The sequence below is a fragment of the Panthera tigris genome, chromosome D1 (genome assembly GCF_018350195.1).
Source record: "Panthera tigris isolate Pti1 chromosome D1, P.tigris_Pti1_mat1.1, whole genome shotgun sequence".
NCBI classification, from domain to species: Eukaryota; Metazoa; Chordata; class Mammalia; order Carnivora; family Felidae; genus Panthera; species Panthera tigris.
In genome coordinates, this window is record NC_056669.1 from 86,920,017 (window position 1) to 86,935,796 (window position 15,780).

At 45.7% G+C, this 15,780-nt stretch overlaps 1 protein-coding gene across 1 annotated transcript in view; it reads left to right on the forward strand.

Moving 5' to 3' along the window:
* Positions 1-15,780, forward strand: part of KIAA1549L (KIAA1549 like) — a 266,784-nt gene that overhangs the window by 203,850 nt on the left and 47,154 nt on the right. The window contains exons 13-15 of the mRNA XM_042958831.1: positions 256-383; positions 5,637-5,815; positions 11,819-12,036. Of these exons, the coding sequence (XP_042814765.1) occupies positions 256-383; positions 5,637-5,815; positions 11,819-12,036 (525 nt within the window). The remainder of the gene's footprint in view (positions 1-255; positions 384-5,636; positions 5,816-11,818; positions 12,037-15,780) is intronic.

Below are 15,780 nucleotides of genomic sequence, written 5' to 3' on the forward strand. Positions count from 1 at the left end.
ACCTGAGGGCCGCGCTCACTGAACTTCTCTTTGGAGCTAAGCGCTCCACGTAAACAATGCACTCCACAGCGACCAGCTGCTTAACCCACGCGGTAGTGTGGGGCTTGCTGTGTTTTCTTTTCCTGTATCATTTCTTCTTTGTGGATAAAACCAGAACGAAAGGCGACAGACATAAACTGTGCAAATAAAATAACCTTGAGAGGAGGCTGCTGGAGTCGAAACTTACCATCTCCCTGTTGCTATGGTTACTTCCAGCAGGTCGCCCAGTGAGAATGGCTCTGTCATCAGCAAGGAATCAGGGAAGCCCAGCTCAGGGAGGCGCTCGCCCCAGAATGTAATGGCACAGCAGAAAGTGACAAAGGAGGAGGCACGGAAGAGAAATGGTGAGAAGCCCTCCTTGCCATCACCACCCCTGGGCCCGTCCCACACACACTTGCACACACGTGTGCGCCCACGTTCACACAGACCCATGCGCTGTAACCCTACCTTCTTCTCTCTGGTGTGCCCCAGAAAGGTCAGGAGTCTGCTGACTACCTCCTGGGGTATCGCCTCTCCCCTTTTCTGAATTATTGTGTCTCATGCCCTCTGCTCCCTGTTCTTATGGAATTGAGCAGTGCCTTAGAAAAGCCCTGTGCAGAGTGAGCTGGTGTTTGCCTTGAATGTTTCTAATTCTTGGCTGAATTGACAGGATTCCTAGCCACAGGTCCACTTGGGCAGCAGATCTCTGACTCACTGCTGGTCGTGGAGATTCCCCTCATTTTCTTGCCCTGACTCCCTTGATAAGTCTTAGGGGTTCAGTCTCTGCCAGTGAATGCAGATGCCACCAATCCACCTCTCCTAGGAAAAACAGCACAGTAATAAATCCGTCATCATAAAACTCAGCCTGTGCTTCTGCCTTTATTCTCCAGGGAAACGTATCTGTTCGGTTTCTCTCTCACACAGATCTTTTCCCTCCCTATAAAGGATGGGCATCGGAGTTTATTTCAAAGTCATCAGAACACAGCCTTACAGTGTTGCTGCACTATCTATACGTTGTGTCTGTTGGACATCCTTGTGTGTCCCCTCCTCCTGGCCCCACCTTTGTCCTGGCCATCATCTCCATGCACCCCTTCCATGTTTGATGCTGGCTGACAGGAGCCCAGGTTCAACTACCTGGTGCTGCCACTCATATTAGAAGAAATTCCTTTCAGGTTTCAGTGGGTTGTTAGGTGGCATCCTACAGAAATGCCACATGAAAAGCCAAACAATCTGGCACTGGGGTTAGGTGTGCTTCCCTTTTAAAGGAATTTGATGGAGTGTGGTTCAGGGACTCTCTCTTGGAGGTAGTTCCAGAATATTCCTTTGTTTCTTTTTTCTGGCCTAAAAAAGAAAAACAAGGAATAATGTTGCACAATAGATTTGTCTTCTGCAGGGAAAATGTGGTCTCCATTCCCATTTCCAGCCATGATATAAAGCACTGGTTTAACTTGTCATACTGATTTGATTCTTGAATTTCTTCTTGTCCTGAATTCCCCATGGCCTGTAACACAGAGGCTGTGCTTTCTACACCAGAATCAGGGTCTGGCACGTGGGGTTTTCCTGGAATAGCTACCCTACGTGAGACCACCAGAAATCCTACCTATCACCTCTCTGCCAAGCCAGCTCACAGAAGGCTTCCCAGAAATATATAAAGTCAAGTCAAAGTCTGTCCTCCCACACATGTCCCATCACCCACCCGGGTCCTCAGATGACCTTGAGTAACTCAGCATGTGTCTTTCTCAGACCTTCTTACTATGCATATGACAACACACACAATCTTTTTTGTTGTATTGCTTTGTTAATAAAGTGAATCAATGTACATACTGTTCTGTGCCCTTTTGCTTGCTTAAAAATGTACAACGTACAGACTCCTCTGTCAGTAAATCACATTTATAAGATGACGCCCTTCCCTCTCCCTTGCATTTAATCCACAGGGGAGGAGGGAGCAGAGCCTGTTTCAGACCCTATCACTCCCCACCCTGGCTGGGTAGATACTGACCTGCCCCAAATGTTCCTGCTGACCTTCCGTTCTTGTTTTTCCACCACTCTACCTGCCTCCTTATTGTTTAGGTCACTTTGATTATTTAAATATCAGTCTCAGAAATAACAAGAGCAGCCTGCATGAATGAAATCCAAGTACTGTGCTATGTTGAGGTTTTAATACATTTGTTCTATCAAAAAGCCATCCTTTCTCCAGGTTTATGGTACTTCATTGCATTTTATTTTTGTCAGAAAGAAACAGAAAGTGAGTTTTCAGGGTTGGCCGCTTCTCTTGTGCCTCAGGTTCCCATTCAGTGAGGTTCAGCTTGAAATTTTCACATAGAAATGATGGGACCGATTTGTTTAAGGTAAAATCCAGCAAATGCTGAAGCCCATCAGAATTCTGGGGTGGACCTTCCATAGAACCTGTCCTTTTCTTCATCACAGGGCTCCACATTCTCATATATCCGTGAGGTTAGAGCTCACCAAAATATCAGTAGTGTGTTTTATTGGAATGGAAGACAAGCCGAAGGGAGGGAGGGAGGGAGGGAGGGAGGGAGGGAGGGAGGGAGGAAGGAAGGAAGGAAGGAAGGAAGGAAGGAAGGAAGGAAGGAAGGAAGGAATTCCTGATTTATGGAAGTTAAAACCAACAGTGAAAATAAGATACAACTAGATTGGGGACAGTGACATTTATGATGATGCTGATGTGATGGTGTCTAGGACACTTCTACAGTTTAGCTGTGGCCTTTCCTTCAGCATTCTCCCACATTTTTTCTTTTAGGGACTAATTATGCATCAAATATTCCCACGAACCTGCTGTACTCCCACACTTTAATAAATGAATATTTAACATATTCTCTTTTTACATCAGTCTTTTGGCAGGGAGCAGGATAACTAATTATTTTTCTCATAAACCTGGAGGGGTTATTGTACACATCTGAATCTTATTTGAGAATAAGGATGGGCAAGAACTGTAGTTTGTCCAACTTCCAGGGTATCCTTTTCCCATCCCATTATAGTTATGCTCTTTCCTTACCCTGTCCACACGGGGTGGGAAGTGAGGGTGTCACAACCCAGAATCAGTAAAACTGCTGTGTGCCATCTCTTCACCCTCTGCATGGTTTAGTGATCACAGAACTTGAACTTCTACATGTTCACCTGTTTTGCAAGTACTAACAACTAACAACAATCTCCTTTCCAAAGTCAGGAAATTGTAGTCATTCATTCCTTCCTTCCTTCATTGATGCAGAAAATCCTTATTAAAAGCCAGCTATACCTGAGACACCACTAAAGGCAATAGACATCTGCCTTTTAAAGGGTAGGCAAGAATGGAGCTTATATTCTAGGGGCAGGGATGGGCACAGGTTAAATCAGTACAAGGCAGCAGAGAGAAGTACTATGCAGAAAGTATAACATAACAAGCTAATGGGCAAGTTATTTTAGATTCATGAATAAGGGAGTTTTTTTTCAAGCTGCAGTTGAAAAATAAGAAGGAACTAGACATGTAAAGACCTAGGGAAAGAGCATTCTGAACGAACACCTAATACAGAATCCCAGAGGTGCGAACAAGCCTGATGTAGGCTGTTCAAGCAGGCCATTGTAGCTGGAACAAAGTGGATAAAGGGAGAGGTAGGACATGTGCTCGGCCAGGTGGTCAGAGCCAACTCACAAAGACTCAGGGTTTTATTCTGAGAGAGATGAGGCTTTGGAGGGTTATGATCATAGGAGTCCTGTGATCTGGTTACCTTTTGAAGAGATAATCATCCTGGCTGCTGTGACTATGTATCTTAAGTAGGACAACAAGGGTGGAAGCTCACAGGAGAGAGGTTGTTTAGGTGGATTATGTATGTATCACTGCATAACAAACTATCCCAACACCTGGCAACCAAAAATGACAATCTATGTTTATTATCTCATGTAATGTCTGCAGATCAGGAATTAAGGAGTGGCTTAGTTGGGTGGTTCTGGCTCAGAGTACCTCAGGAGGTCATAGTCAAGATGTTGACCTGGGTTGTAGTCATCTAAAGGCTTGACTGGGACTTCAGTCCACTTACAAGATGGCTTGCTCACATAGTTATTGGTAGGAGTCTCAGTTTCGTGCTGCGTGGGTTTCTTCATAGGGCTGTTTGAGTGTCCTCATAACATGGTAGTTGACTTTCCCCAGAGTAAGTGATCCACGAGAGAGCAAGGTGGAAGCCACAAGGGTTTTTTTGTTTTGTTTTGTTTTTTTATGACCTAGCCTTGGAAGTAACACACTGTCATTTCTGCTATTTCCTATTGGTTACATGGATCGGTCCTATTCATCGTGACTGTGAATATCAGGAGGCTAGTGCCATCTTGGGTGCCATCTTGGAGGCTGGCTGCCATAGGTGGCTTTCATAGTAGTTGTCCAGGTCTGACATAATGGTGGCCAGGCAAGAATTGACCAGCAAAACTCTACTTTAGAAGATGTATGAGTAGAGATTTTCTTCTGTCATTGGCTGTTTGGTGGCCTATTTGCAAATAAGTCCACAGAAGCAGGAAATACTCCAATTATAGCCTATTGTTAGACCATGAGGTGTTTTGGCCCCATCGTAAAATAACAATTTACTCAGCTTAATTTGACAAATCTATGATTATGATAGAGTGACAATATGATACAAACTATGTGTTTCTGGGTAATTTAAATGACGTCCTGATCTCTTGGAAAGATGAATACACTTCTATTACGTTCATATTTTATAGAACACCGATTTTGCTCCTAAATTGCCTACTGGTTTAGTTGTTTGAACAGGCTTAATTTATCTCTTGCCCAGCCGTGCTCCATAAACTGTCATTCTTAGAGTTACCTAATGGGAGTGTGCTTTAAGCACAAGTCAATCAGCAAGGTACTACTGGCCCTGGAACTTCTTATGCCAGCTTAGTTGTGGAAGCACGAGGCAGACTGGTGTCTTTCAGCAATCAGGGCAGAATTATCTGTCAGCAGGGAGAATTACTTTAACAGAGTGTAGGCAGAATTCACTCTATTTAATTAGGGAAGTTGTCTACAGTTTTAAATTAGTTTCTCTGGCAGTTATTTCTTAGCTTTCTTTTGTTTCGACAAATGAAAAAACCCTAACCCAAATCATTGGAGAAGCAGCCTTGAGAAAGAAAAAAATAAACCAAATGTTAGCAGCAGTTCCCATGGCTGGTTGACCAGGGAAGACTTACTACCCTTACATCTTGCAAAACGGGATGGCTTTGGTGGCACAGACTGAACTGAATGCTGTTACTCTTTTGACTGTCATATTTAAGAATAGTTGCCAGGTTTGGCCAAATTGTACTTTTTTCATCTCCAACTCAAACATAGAGAAAAAAAATTTACTTTTTTTCCCCAAAAACATTTTGTCACAATTTTGAAAGAATGATTGTTACTGTTTATATTCAAACCTTTACAGTTCTTTCCTACCCATTGATCATGCAGTGGAAGAGTGACTAGTATAGATCTTAAGAGAAACCCTTGAACAATAGTGAGCCCTTGGCAAAGAACCAGGTGCTATTGTTGCTGAGGTCACTTTGAATAAAGTAATGTCCTTAGGCGTTGAGCCTTACACAGATTCCCCCAGGATCATGCAGCTCCCCTACACCATAAAAATCAGGGTGTTTATGTTGTGCTTCAGTGCCTGCGAGTGACGAAGAGGAAGGAGCGGTGCTTTTTGACAACTCTGGCAAGGCGGCTGCTGATCCCTTTGACACATCTTCTGGATCTGTGCAGCTCATCGCGATAAAACCCACAGCCCTCCCCGTGGTGCATCCCACATCGGACCGGAGCCAGGAGTCAGCAGTCCTCAACGGTGAGGTGAGCACTTGGCGACCCAGAGCGGGGGACAGCCAGTGCAGCCAGGCCTCTGGGAATTCAGACTAAGAGACACCACCTGGAAATGCTGGGTGCAGGTTGCGTCCAGGTGTACGGGACTCTGTCGGTCATGTTTACCTCCGTGTGCACCGGCCTCGATGGGATGAATCAGGACACGAATCACCCAAAAAAATTGTTGGGTGATGTTTTTGCCTTTCTTAAGAAGCCCGAGGGGACTTTTTAAAAACTGTAGTTATGGGGGCACCTGGGTGACTCAGTCAGTGGAGCATGTGACACTTGATCTTGGGGTTGTGAGTTCAAGCCCCACATTGAGGGTGGAGTTTATTTAAAAATTGTGGGTTTTTAAAAACAGTAGTTATGAAGAGAATCATCAGAAATTCTTCCCCACTGTAAGCACACACACACAACCGTCTGCCTTCTTTGGTAACACTCCTAAACTGTTCATTACGGGGTGCCAGTTGTAGTAGAATAAAAGAGGCTTGAGTTGATAAAGAACCAGTGGAGATAATGTCATACAGACAGGAATGTGGTCTACTACATGGGCTTTGAAATGACTTTTACTCCTTTTAGCAAGCTGGAAACAACCCCCTGCCTGCTCCCAGGAGGATATCAATGCATATCATGATGTTAATCAATTTTCCTAAGAGTCTGGAAAAACTTTGTAACATACTCCAGAGAATGATGATTTGACCAAAAAAAAAAAAAAAAAACAGATGGATGGATGGATAGTAGGTGTGGGCAGGTTAGAGAAGAGCAAAAGGGAAAGTCAGGGAAAGAGTATCTCCTGCCCCAGAATGGTCAGTGCGCTGAAAATGTTTATGAATTTTTAAGAACATGCAATGTGGAACCTGCGTGTGACCATTAACCTTACAGGTGCATACACACATACTTCGTTTTTTCTCTCTTGTCCAGCTGTTGTGTTGATTGTTCATTCCATTTGTTTATACTCTGCTGTTGTTACCTACAACAGGTGGGAGATTTCCAAGGTTTTAAAGTCTTTTCCCCATCGCACCTTAAGGAACATGCCAGGCCCCTGTATACCTGGGTGTTGAAACCATATCAGGGGCTCATCCTCATTCCCTGATCCGGGCCACATGATTCAGGAAGTGCCTCTTGCTTTCTGGACAGGAAGACTGAGCTGGCATAAAGGTGTGATAGGTTGAGGTTCATCAATTTTGGGGTTTTTTGTTTGTTTGTTTACTCCTTTACTGTTATCTTTTCCCCAAAAAGGTGCTTCCTCATTCCCAAGCAGATGAGGACAAGACTTTATGCTGGAGCCACCATTTGGTTCTCCTTCCCCTAGCCCAGAGCCAGGGAACGGAAGTGACACATAGGGATGATGGATGGAAGAAAGGAATGGATGGATAGAGAGGACCAGAGAAAGTAGGATCAGGAAGGCGCTACTCCAAGCAAAGCCCCATTCCTTCCAGTCTTGCCTCTGGGGGTAGGAGAGGCATGACTGACCATTGAGGCCAGGGTGGTGCCCAGCTGGGTCACAACCCATTGTGGGATAGTCCAATAAACATCGTGGATTCTCAGCACCACTGGTGCCTAGTGTTTCCAGGCTTCTGTGGCCACAGACACCTCTTGGTCCTCTTGGCCTTGGTTTCCCAACAAACCGATGGTGGCAGGAAGGGGTAGGGGAGAAAAGCATCCCTGTCCCGGGAGCCTCACAGGCTGTATTAGGAGAGCAACCCCCTGGATTGGAGGCAGGTGGATCCCAGACATGGCTAACCCACATATCATAGATGCTCTTGTTGAGTGGCATCCCCTGGAAAAGGGCATCTAGATCCCAGAACAACCCTGAGGGGCCATAGGTTTCAGGGGCCAACCCCTAGTAGGCTGCGCCAATTGAAGGTGGGCATGGGGCCAGGATATGGGTAGTACTGGAACCAAGAGCATTATCACATTGGGAGTGTAGATGGGCAAGTAGGAGGTGGGCAGCTGCCCCCAGAGTGAAGGCCTGTGACTCCCACTGGACAGCCCCCCAGGGTCTGGGGTACTCTGCAGTAAGTGGAGGGAGCAGACTCTGTGCTCAGGGGAGAGGGTGCAGGCCTCCTGGTTCCCCTCTGGGAAGTCTCTCCCTCTGCTCTACTGAGCCCAGGGAGGGGATGAAGGGGCCACAGAGGCCTCTCAGAGGGCAGCACTGGAGTGGGCACCACCTCCTTCCCACTGTGCCCAGAGCCAGCTGGACCTGGGGTGCTCCATGGTGCCCCCTCCCTGGTGTCCCCTAGCAAAGACTTTATGCTAACGCCCTCACTGGGCGGTGGCTGGGAAGTGGGGAGCCGGTATCACCAGCTGTGCAGCATGTAGGGGCCCAGGTCCTTGGCAAAGGCTCCCCACAAGCCCCTGCTCTGCCAGCCCCAACACAGGGCCATGTTGTGCAGCCCCAGCCCCTCAGCTAGGATCAGGCTCATGACGACTGCCCAGAAGTTGCCCTTGACCTGGAGCTTCCCAGGATCTTTAGGCACCTTGCAGGAGCATCAGTTTGAGGAGAGGTTGTGGCAGATGGAATCCTTCTAGCCCTACGGTCGTCCCTGAAGAAGGGGAATGTGGCCCGGACCTGATGGATGATCTGGGCCAGCTTCAACCTGAGGGTGCAGCCTGGACCACCCAGGCAACCATGGCCAAGTAGGTGTAGGGGGGCTTGTTATGCCACAGGTATCTCTGTTTCCTCCCCATGGGGGCTGGGAAGACAACTCCAACCTGGGAAGCCCCAGGCCTGGGTCGCTGTAGGTCCCCATACAGGGGAGGCAAGCGGTGTGGGCCTGGCCCTGTGGAGGGTGCAAGGCAGTGTGGCAGTGTGGTGAGGCAGGGCTGGGGGCCTGAGGCCCAAGGTTCCTCCATTTTTAGAAGGAACTTCATTGGTTATAGGCTTACAGAGCACTTCTGTGCTAACTTCCTCATTTTTTAGACAAAGAAACTGAGGCCAGAGGGGCAAGCGGCTTGCTCAGAGTCACACGGTAGTTATTATGATAGCCATGATACGATGTTCAGGCGCCCTGAATCCCTGTCCAGTGCTCCTTCCCTCTCTTTAACTCACTGCGGCCCATTAGTGAAAACTAGCATTGTGCTTAAAAGAGCACAGACTCTCAAGCTATGCTTCACGGATTTGAATTCATCTCTTATACTTACTCTTCTTGTGACCTTAGGCAGGTTAGTTCGTTTCTTTGTGCCTCGGTATTTCCATTTGTAAAATGGGGCTATTGGGAAAATCAAATGAGTTAATATAAGTAAAATCCTTAGAACAGTGCTTAGCACACAATAAGTACATTATCATTGGTATTATTAATTAGTCAGCCAATGAGCAAGGATTTGTTGATCATTTATCATTTTATATTGCCCACTTCTATACCTTGGGGACCTGTGTGTCTTCTCAAAGCCGATCATGCCCTCCAAATCTTCTGTTAGGCACACTTCTGCCACCAGACACACAAGCCCAGTGATAAAGGCCTCTGAGGTTGTCACTAATGCACTGCTAACTGCTCTTGATCAGCATGTTCTGCCCAGTAAGGACCCAGAGAGTGGCCGCCATGCCTGGATCTTTAAACCCCAGCTTGGTGATGTGAATGTCATGGGGACACATTCTGGATCTCAGCTAAATTCAACATTTCACTCCCTTTTGCTGCCAGGCTCATCACCCCATCCCAGTAGGAGAACAGATGAGCATTTTGCCTATCCAGAAATGGATACTTGTTACATTGTGGTAGCTAAAGGAATGGACCTTGCTGGCATTTGGACTGGAAAAGAGGCCTGAACTGATCCCTGTAATTTGCTGCCTTGTGGCATTTAAGGCAGATGGTCTTATAATTTTCTTCCTTTTTCTCTTATGGTTGGCATGTTTCAGTGAAGAAACCACAACCCCAAAGCCATAAATTTTCCTTTTATGAATTATAGGTAATTCTTTTAAACATTATTTTAAAGAAAACATAACAACCACATAGAATGTTCAGAAGAAAAAGGAAAAATCACTGTAATCTCACTACCCTACCATATCCTATTTTCATTTTCTCTACCTCCTCCTCAAACTTTTGATCAAACTCGTGTATATTTTAGAATCTCATACAGACAACTTTATATCTTGTATCTTAAACATTTGCGGTGTTGCTATGGTCTTTGGGATGGTTGCTGTTAATGACTTAGTTAAGTAGGTATACCATTGATTGGAAAAGTGATCTCCCATTGTTCAAAGCTTCCAGGTATTTTTTTTTTTTGGTTTTAGTTTTAGTTCCGGTTATTATATGTGAGCAATTTCATGCTTGACTTTGAAAATCTCTTTATTCTGACATAATTTTAGATTTACCTAAGAGTTGCAGTGATAGTACAGAGAGCCCCACCGGCTCTTTACCTACCCCGAGTGTGAACATCTTACATAACCACAGAATAATTATCAAACCCAGAAAATTAACATTTGTACTCTGTGATTGACTAATCTAAGACCTAATTTGAATTTCACTGGTTTTCCAGCTAATGTCTCTTTCCTGTTCCCAGGATCCAGTCCAAGATCCCACATAGCATTTAGTTGTGTCCTTAGTCTCCTCCAGTCTGAACGGTTCCTCAGTCATTCCTTGTGACCATTCTTTGTCTCATGACCATTACTCTTTTGAAGAGTGCTGGGCAGTTATCAGGTACAATATCTCTCGGTCTGGGTTTGTCCAGTGTTTTCTAATGATTGGATTGAAGTTATGCATTTTTGGCATAACCACGGGGGTGATAGTCCCTTTTGTCAGCATCATATCGGGAAATATTTGATACTGACATGACTGATTACTGGTGATGTTAACTTTCATCCCTGACTTTGAAGCTCTCTTGGAATGTTGCTTAAGGAGAGATTCCAGAAATGGGATTCCTGCCTCAGAGGATGTCATACTAGCTTCTTGTCCCTTTTAGTTTTCTTGGTGGCAGGCAGAATAAGGGAACAATTAAGACCTGTGAAATGCTACCAGCCTAAAAATATCATTAGGGCTCAGGTTGGGGAGATCTTTGCAAAAGTTAGGAAAAGTATGCTGTAAAAACAAAACATCTAAATGGAGCTGTGTGTTGATGAACCTTCGGCCTCATCCTGTAGGTTGATACGTATCTTACCACTAGATGAATTATCTCTTTATGCATTACAGAAAACTCTTTTAAAGATTATTTTAAAGCAAACATAATAACACCACTATACATGGTTATATTAATATAGTCAAGTCCGGTTACAAACAGCACTGATGGTCCTCCATGTAATCCAGTAGGTGTCAGGCTGACTTCATCATTCAGCTTCATTCGTGGGTGTAACTTCCTCATCATTTGTTATTTATTTAACATAGCCATCTGTTGGTATCTTTGACAAGTCAGAAGGTGTGTTGGCCATGTTCCTCTTGATGTGACCAGACTGACTTTGCCCCATAGAGCAGAAATTGGCTGGCATTAGTGGCCATACAAGGCTTCAGAACTACCTATCTCTCAAGAAAGATACAGATTGACAAAAATAAGCCCTCACATGCAGGTTGGTAGAGTGGAAGGACCTTGGGAACAGCATGTCTGCTCTCCCTTCACCCTAAGTTCATCCTAACTCAGCCTCTTCCAGGAACTGGCTATTGTATCCATCTGGGCACCAGCTAAATGACTAGGGGAGGTCATTGGGTTCCTCAGGGCTGGAGCTAGAAGTAGAGAACCAACTCAGAAGCTCCCGCACAGGAGAACCAAAGGAGTTTAGGTGGGATCAGCCTTACACCACAAAGACCTGAAGAGGTTTGGGTAGAGTAGGGAGAAGAAGCCCCCGAAGGAAGGTCCAAGTGACTTAGGTGACTGTTGGGCTCCACACTGTTTGTGGCCCACTGTTGGGGGCTGGTCTTGGAATGGGACACAGGTGGGTCTAGCTGGCTCAAGGACCTGAGGTGAAGCCTAGGACAGCTTTTGCAGGAGTTGTGACCTGGTGAAAACCTCCCACCTGTTGGCCATGCCTGGTCAGCTGTGGGCCTGAGACATACTCTCTCTCCCCAGGTAAACAAAGCCCTGAAGCAGAAGTCAGACATCGAGCACTATCGGAACAAGCTACGCCTCAAAGCCAAGAGGAAGGGATATTACGACTTTCCACCGGTGGAGACAAACAAGGCTCAGACAGAAAGAAAAAAGATGTATGAGAAAACCCCAAAGGAAATCGAGCACGTTTTGGATCCAGACCCAGAACTGTGTGCTCCATTCTCTGAGTCTAAAAACAGGTGCAGTGTCTAAGGGCTTCTCTGATGGTCTCAGGACCGTTAGTGGGATGAGGGCAGAGGGTGCCTTGGGTAATACAGCTCTGGTCTCTTGATCTGTCCTTAGGACTGTGATCATTGCTGGCTGCTGATCTGGACCATGCTAGTCTGTGCAAGCCAGTACTCCATAATGAGTTTAGAAAAGAATAAAATTGAAGCCATTAAAAAAAAAAAAATACTTGGGCAAACAACCGTAATTGTCCTTTAGCTTAATAATATTTCCAAACCAGTAGCTGTTTCAGAGATGGGTAAAGATATAATTATCACAATCCTGGTTATGCAACTTCCAGATCAAAGGACATTGTATTTTTCAATTAATTATTGGCTCTTGTGTAAGAAAAGCAAATTTTGTGCCCCACCTTTTCATTCAGCATCAGTAAATACTTACCACATACCTACTCAGAGCTCTGTGCTGAGTTCCTCTCTTTAATTCATAGATTTGTTCATTTATTTGACATTTATCATTACCTACTCTGTACTGGGCACCCTGCAAGCTGCTGAATACTCTCGTGGCCATGTAGGCTTTTTCTCATTCATTCGTTCATTCATTCCACTCATTTAGCATTTTATGGTAGACAAGACAGCCCAGTCATTGCTTTTGTAGAACTTAAGGTCTGATGGGACAAAAAGATAGCTACCCCCAGAAGTTTGTTACTCATAAGTTCAGAGGGTGTTTGCAACATGAGGTGACATAACAGCCTAAAAGGGGGACCTGGCCTCAGAGGGAGGGTGAGGCCCAGCGGTTTGGATTGACATCATCCCAAGCTTTTTTGCTCACTAAGCAGAGAGTGAGCGACCTCACCTACTGGTTTAGCAAAGCTAAACATCTTTCTTCTTTCCTCCCCATCCTAAAGCACCTCCTCGGAAGCATTTTCATGGTTTGAGACCATCCCTTTCAAATATACATTCTCCTTGGCAACAGCCCCTTGGCTTTGGGCATGCCAGCTCTCCGATCCACGCCATACACAGCCTTGGCAGATCCACCCTCCACGAACCGGGTGAGACACGACAGCTCCCGCCCTGAGTGGGTATTTGTTAAAAGCACACATGACTATGTGACAGGCTCAGATGGGATCACAAGATCAAGGTGGGAGGAGGGGCCCAATTTTATTAGCAGAATTGGTATCATTTATTTATAGTAGAGGAAAGAAAGAATTCATTTACCGTGTTTCTAATTAGACTTGGTGCGTCTGATCAGCTGTTGATGTAAAAATCACACTTTGACGGGGCTCACGTGTATTGTGATACAACATGTATGTGTCACCGTGTTGATAACCGTAGAAAGGAGGGAAGAAGGATATGGATTTTATAGGAAGGCTGGTGGCTTCTTCAGCTTGTAAGCTGCACTTGAGGACTTTTTAGTCAGGGGTCTTCTACAGACCAGGGCAGAGAGTTGCTTTTCCCGGGTTTTCTGCTGCCACTTGGGAAAAGAATCAAGAGTCACGTGCAAATACAAGGAACTTAGCTTGGAAGTTATTTGGGAAATACATAAAGTATTTCAGTTGAAGCTTTTTATAAGGAGAGTGGACACAACTTCATTGCCATAGACCTGCATCCCCACTGCTCAGCAAAAGCTCAGGCCAGATTCTCAAGGCCCTTCGATGGCCTGCTGATGCTGTCAGTGTGTATTCCATTCTCCATAAATGTCTGTTGAAGAAGGGATTGAACGACTCTCAAAATAATGTTTAAAAAAATTTTTTAACATTATGAAGGGGAAATGTGGAAGATCCCAAATTGGGTGAGGTGGGTTAGGAATGGAGAGGAGACGAATAAGGAATGGGAATGGGAAGGGAAGGATTAACAGAGACAAAGAGAGTGGCAGTGACCTGGTAAGCTCTGAGGTGTTACTCTTTTCTTCTTCTTCTTTTTTTTTTTAAGTTTATTTATTTTGAGAGAGAGAGGGAGAGAGAGAGAATCCCAAACAGGCTCCGCGCTGTCAGGGCAGAGCCCCACACAGGGGCTTGATCTTGGGAACCGTGAGATCACGACCTGAGCTGAAATCAAGAGTCGGACACTTAACCAGCGGAGCCACGCAGGCACCCCCCTGAGGTGGTATTCTTGTCACACTCTGTCGTTGACTCGAGAGGCTGCTCCTCGTGTGTGGTGTCTGTTGTCATAGGTTGGAGTTACCTGTTCATTGGTGCTCTCAGTTCAGCTCCGCAGAGGTTCTTCCCTCAGTGACGTCACCACTGCAAGGCACACGTGAGGGAATCATTGTCCGGTCCAGGGGTAACCAGGATTTTACCCTGAGACCTAAATTACATCAAATCAGAGACAGCGTTTAGATTCCAAACGTTGACTCATCCCCACCTCTTTTAAAAGAGTCCTCACAGCTTTTTCTTTAAAGTCAGAAGAACACCCCCATTTTTATGTCATAAACTCTTACCCGGAGGCACAAAGAATGAAATGTAACTGAGGCAGATGCTGGCAGAGTCCCCCCTGCTACAGATTCCCATGGCCCCCACTGCTCTGGTACATCCTACATCCAGCAGCATCCTCCTTCCTGTGAGCATCTATGACTCTGATTTGAGGGCTTTTTCTCAGCAGCCCCCGCCAGAAGTGCCACGTAGCTGATGCGCTCTGGAGCAGTTTCAGTCAATGACAGATGGGAGCCGATGGGTAAACACCCCAGCAGGAGAACTCTGAGGTGTAAGCCACACTGTTGTAATAACCACATTTTCTAGCTTTTGTGTTTGACCGTTTGACTTCTGGGATCTTGCCAACTCTTAGAGAAACTGCCCCTCCCAGGGCTGTCTAGCCAATTCCTAGAGACTGTCAAGGGCTGGCCTGCAGGTGCCCCTTTTATATGTGAACCAAACAAACCAGTGTCCATGCCCCAACCTCCTCCTCACCAAGGGCTGTCACACTCTGGGCTCCAATCCCCCTGCCCTGACCACCCGAGGACAGGGTACCTCACAACCAGGAACAGCCCCTATGTCCCAGGGGGCTGCTGAAATTATTCCAGAAATCCAATCTGCGGCCCATTTACCCTGCCTTGCCTTCCCAAAGAAACCACAATAAAGTCTCTTGCCTTTACCTCCTACTGCCTTGTGACTGATCCTGGTGCTTCCCCATGTGGTGCCCCGTGGCATGCCCCATCCCCTTGGAATTGTAAGTATAACAAACTATCTTTTCAATGGCCGTCACCTCCTGATCTGTTGGTCTTGCCATATCTAAATAAAATAAAGCCTACATTTTAATGCAACTATGCCCCATGCTTCTCCAGGAAGATTGAGCCCTAGCTGCCCAAAATACTAATCTGCTGTATATCATACCCTTTATTAACCTCCTTCCTGAGAATTCTCTAGATTGAGCCCCGGCTGCCCAAAATACTAATCTGCTGTATATCATACCCTTTATCAACCTCCTTCCCGAGAATTCTCTGTCTCATTTCCCCACTTCCCAAATTGTGCTTCCTGGAATCTCTTCCCAAGTAAACCATTTGCACTCAAATCCTCACAGAGCCTGCTTCCAGGAATACCCAACCTAAGGCAATAACTTACAAAGACAGAGCTGCTCTGATGGAAGCAGGGCCTCGGCCTCCTCCTCCTCCTCGCTGGTTTACGTTCCATCCTTATGGAACCCTAGGTTTCCACAGAACACAGTTTGGGAACTACTTTCTTAAACTTTATTGTGGGATCAAAAAACCCCTAAAAATGCAAATAAAATTTATCACTATCTGTGCAGCAGTATTTTCAGAGGTAAAAA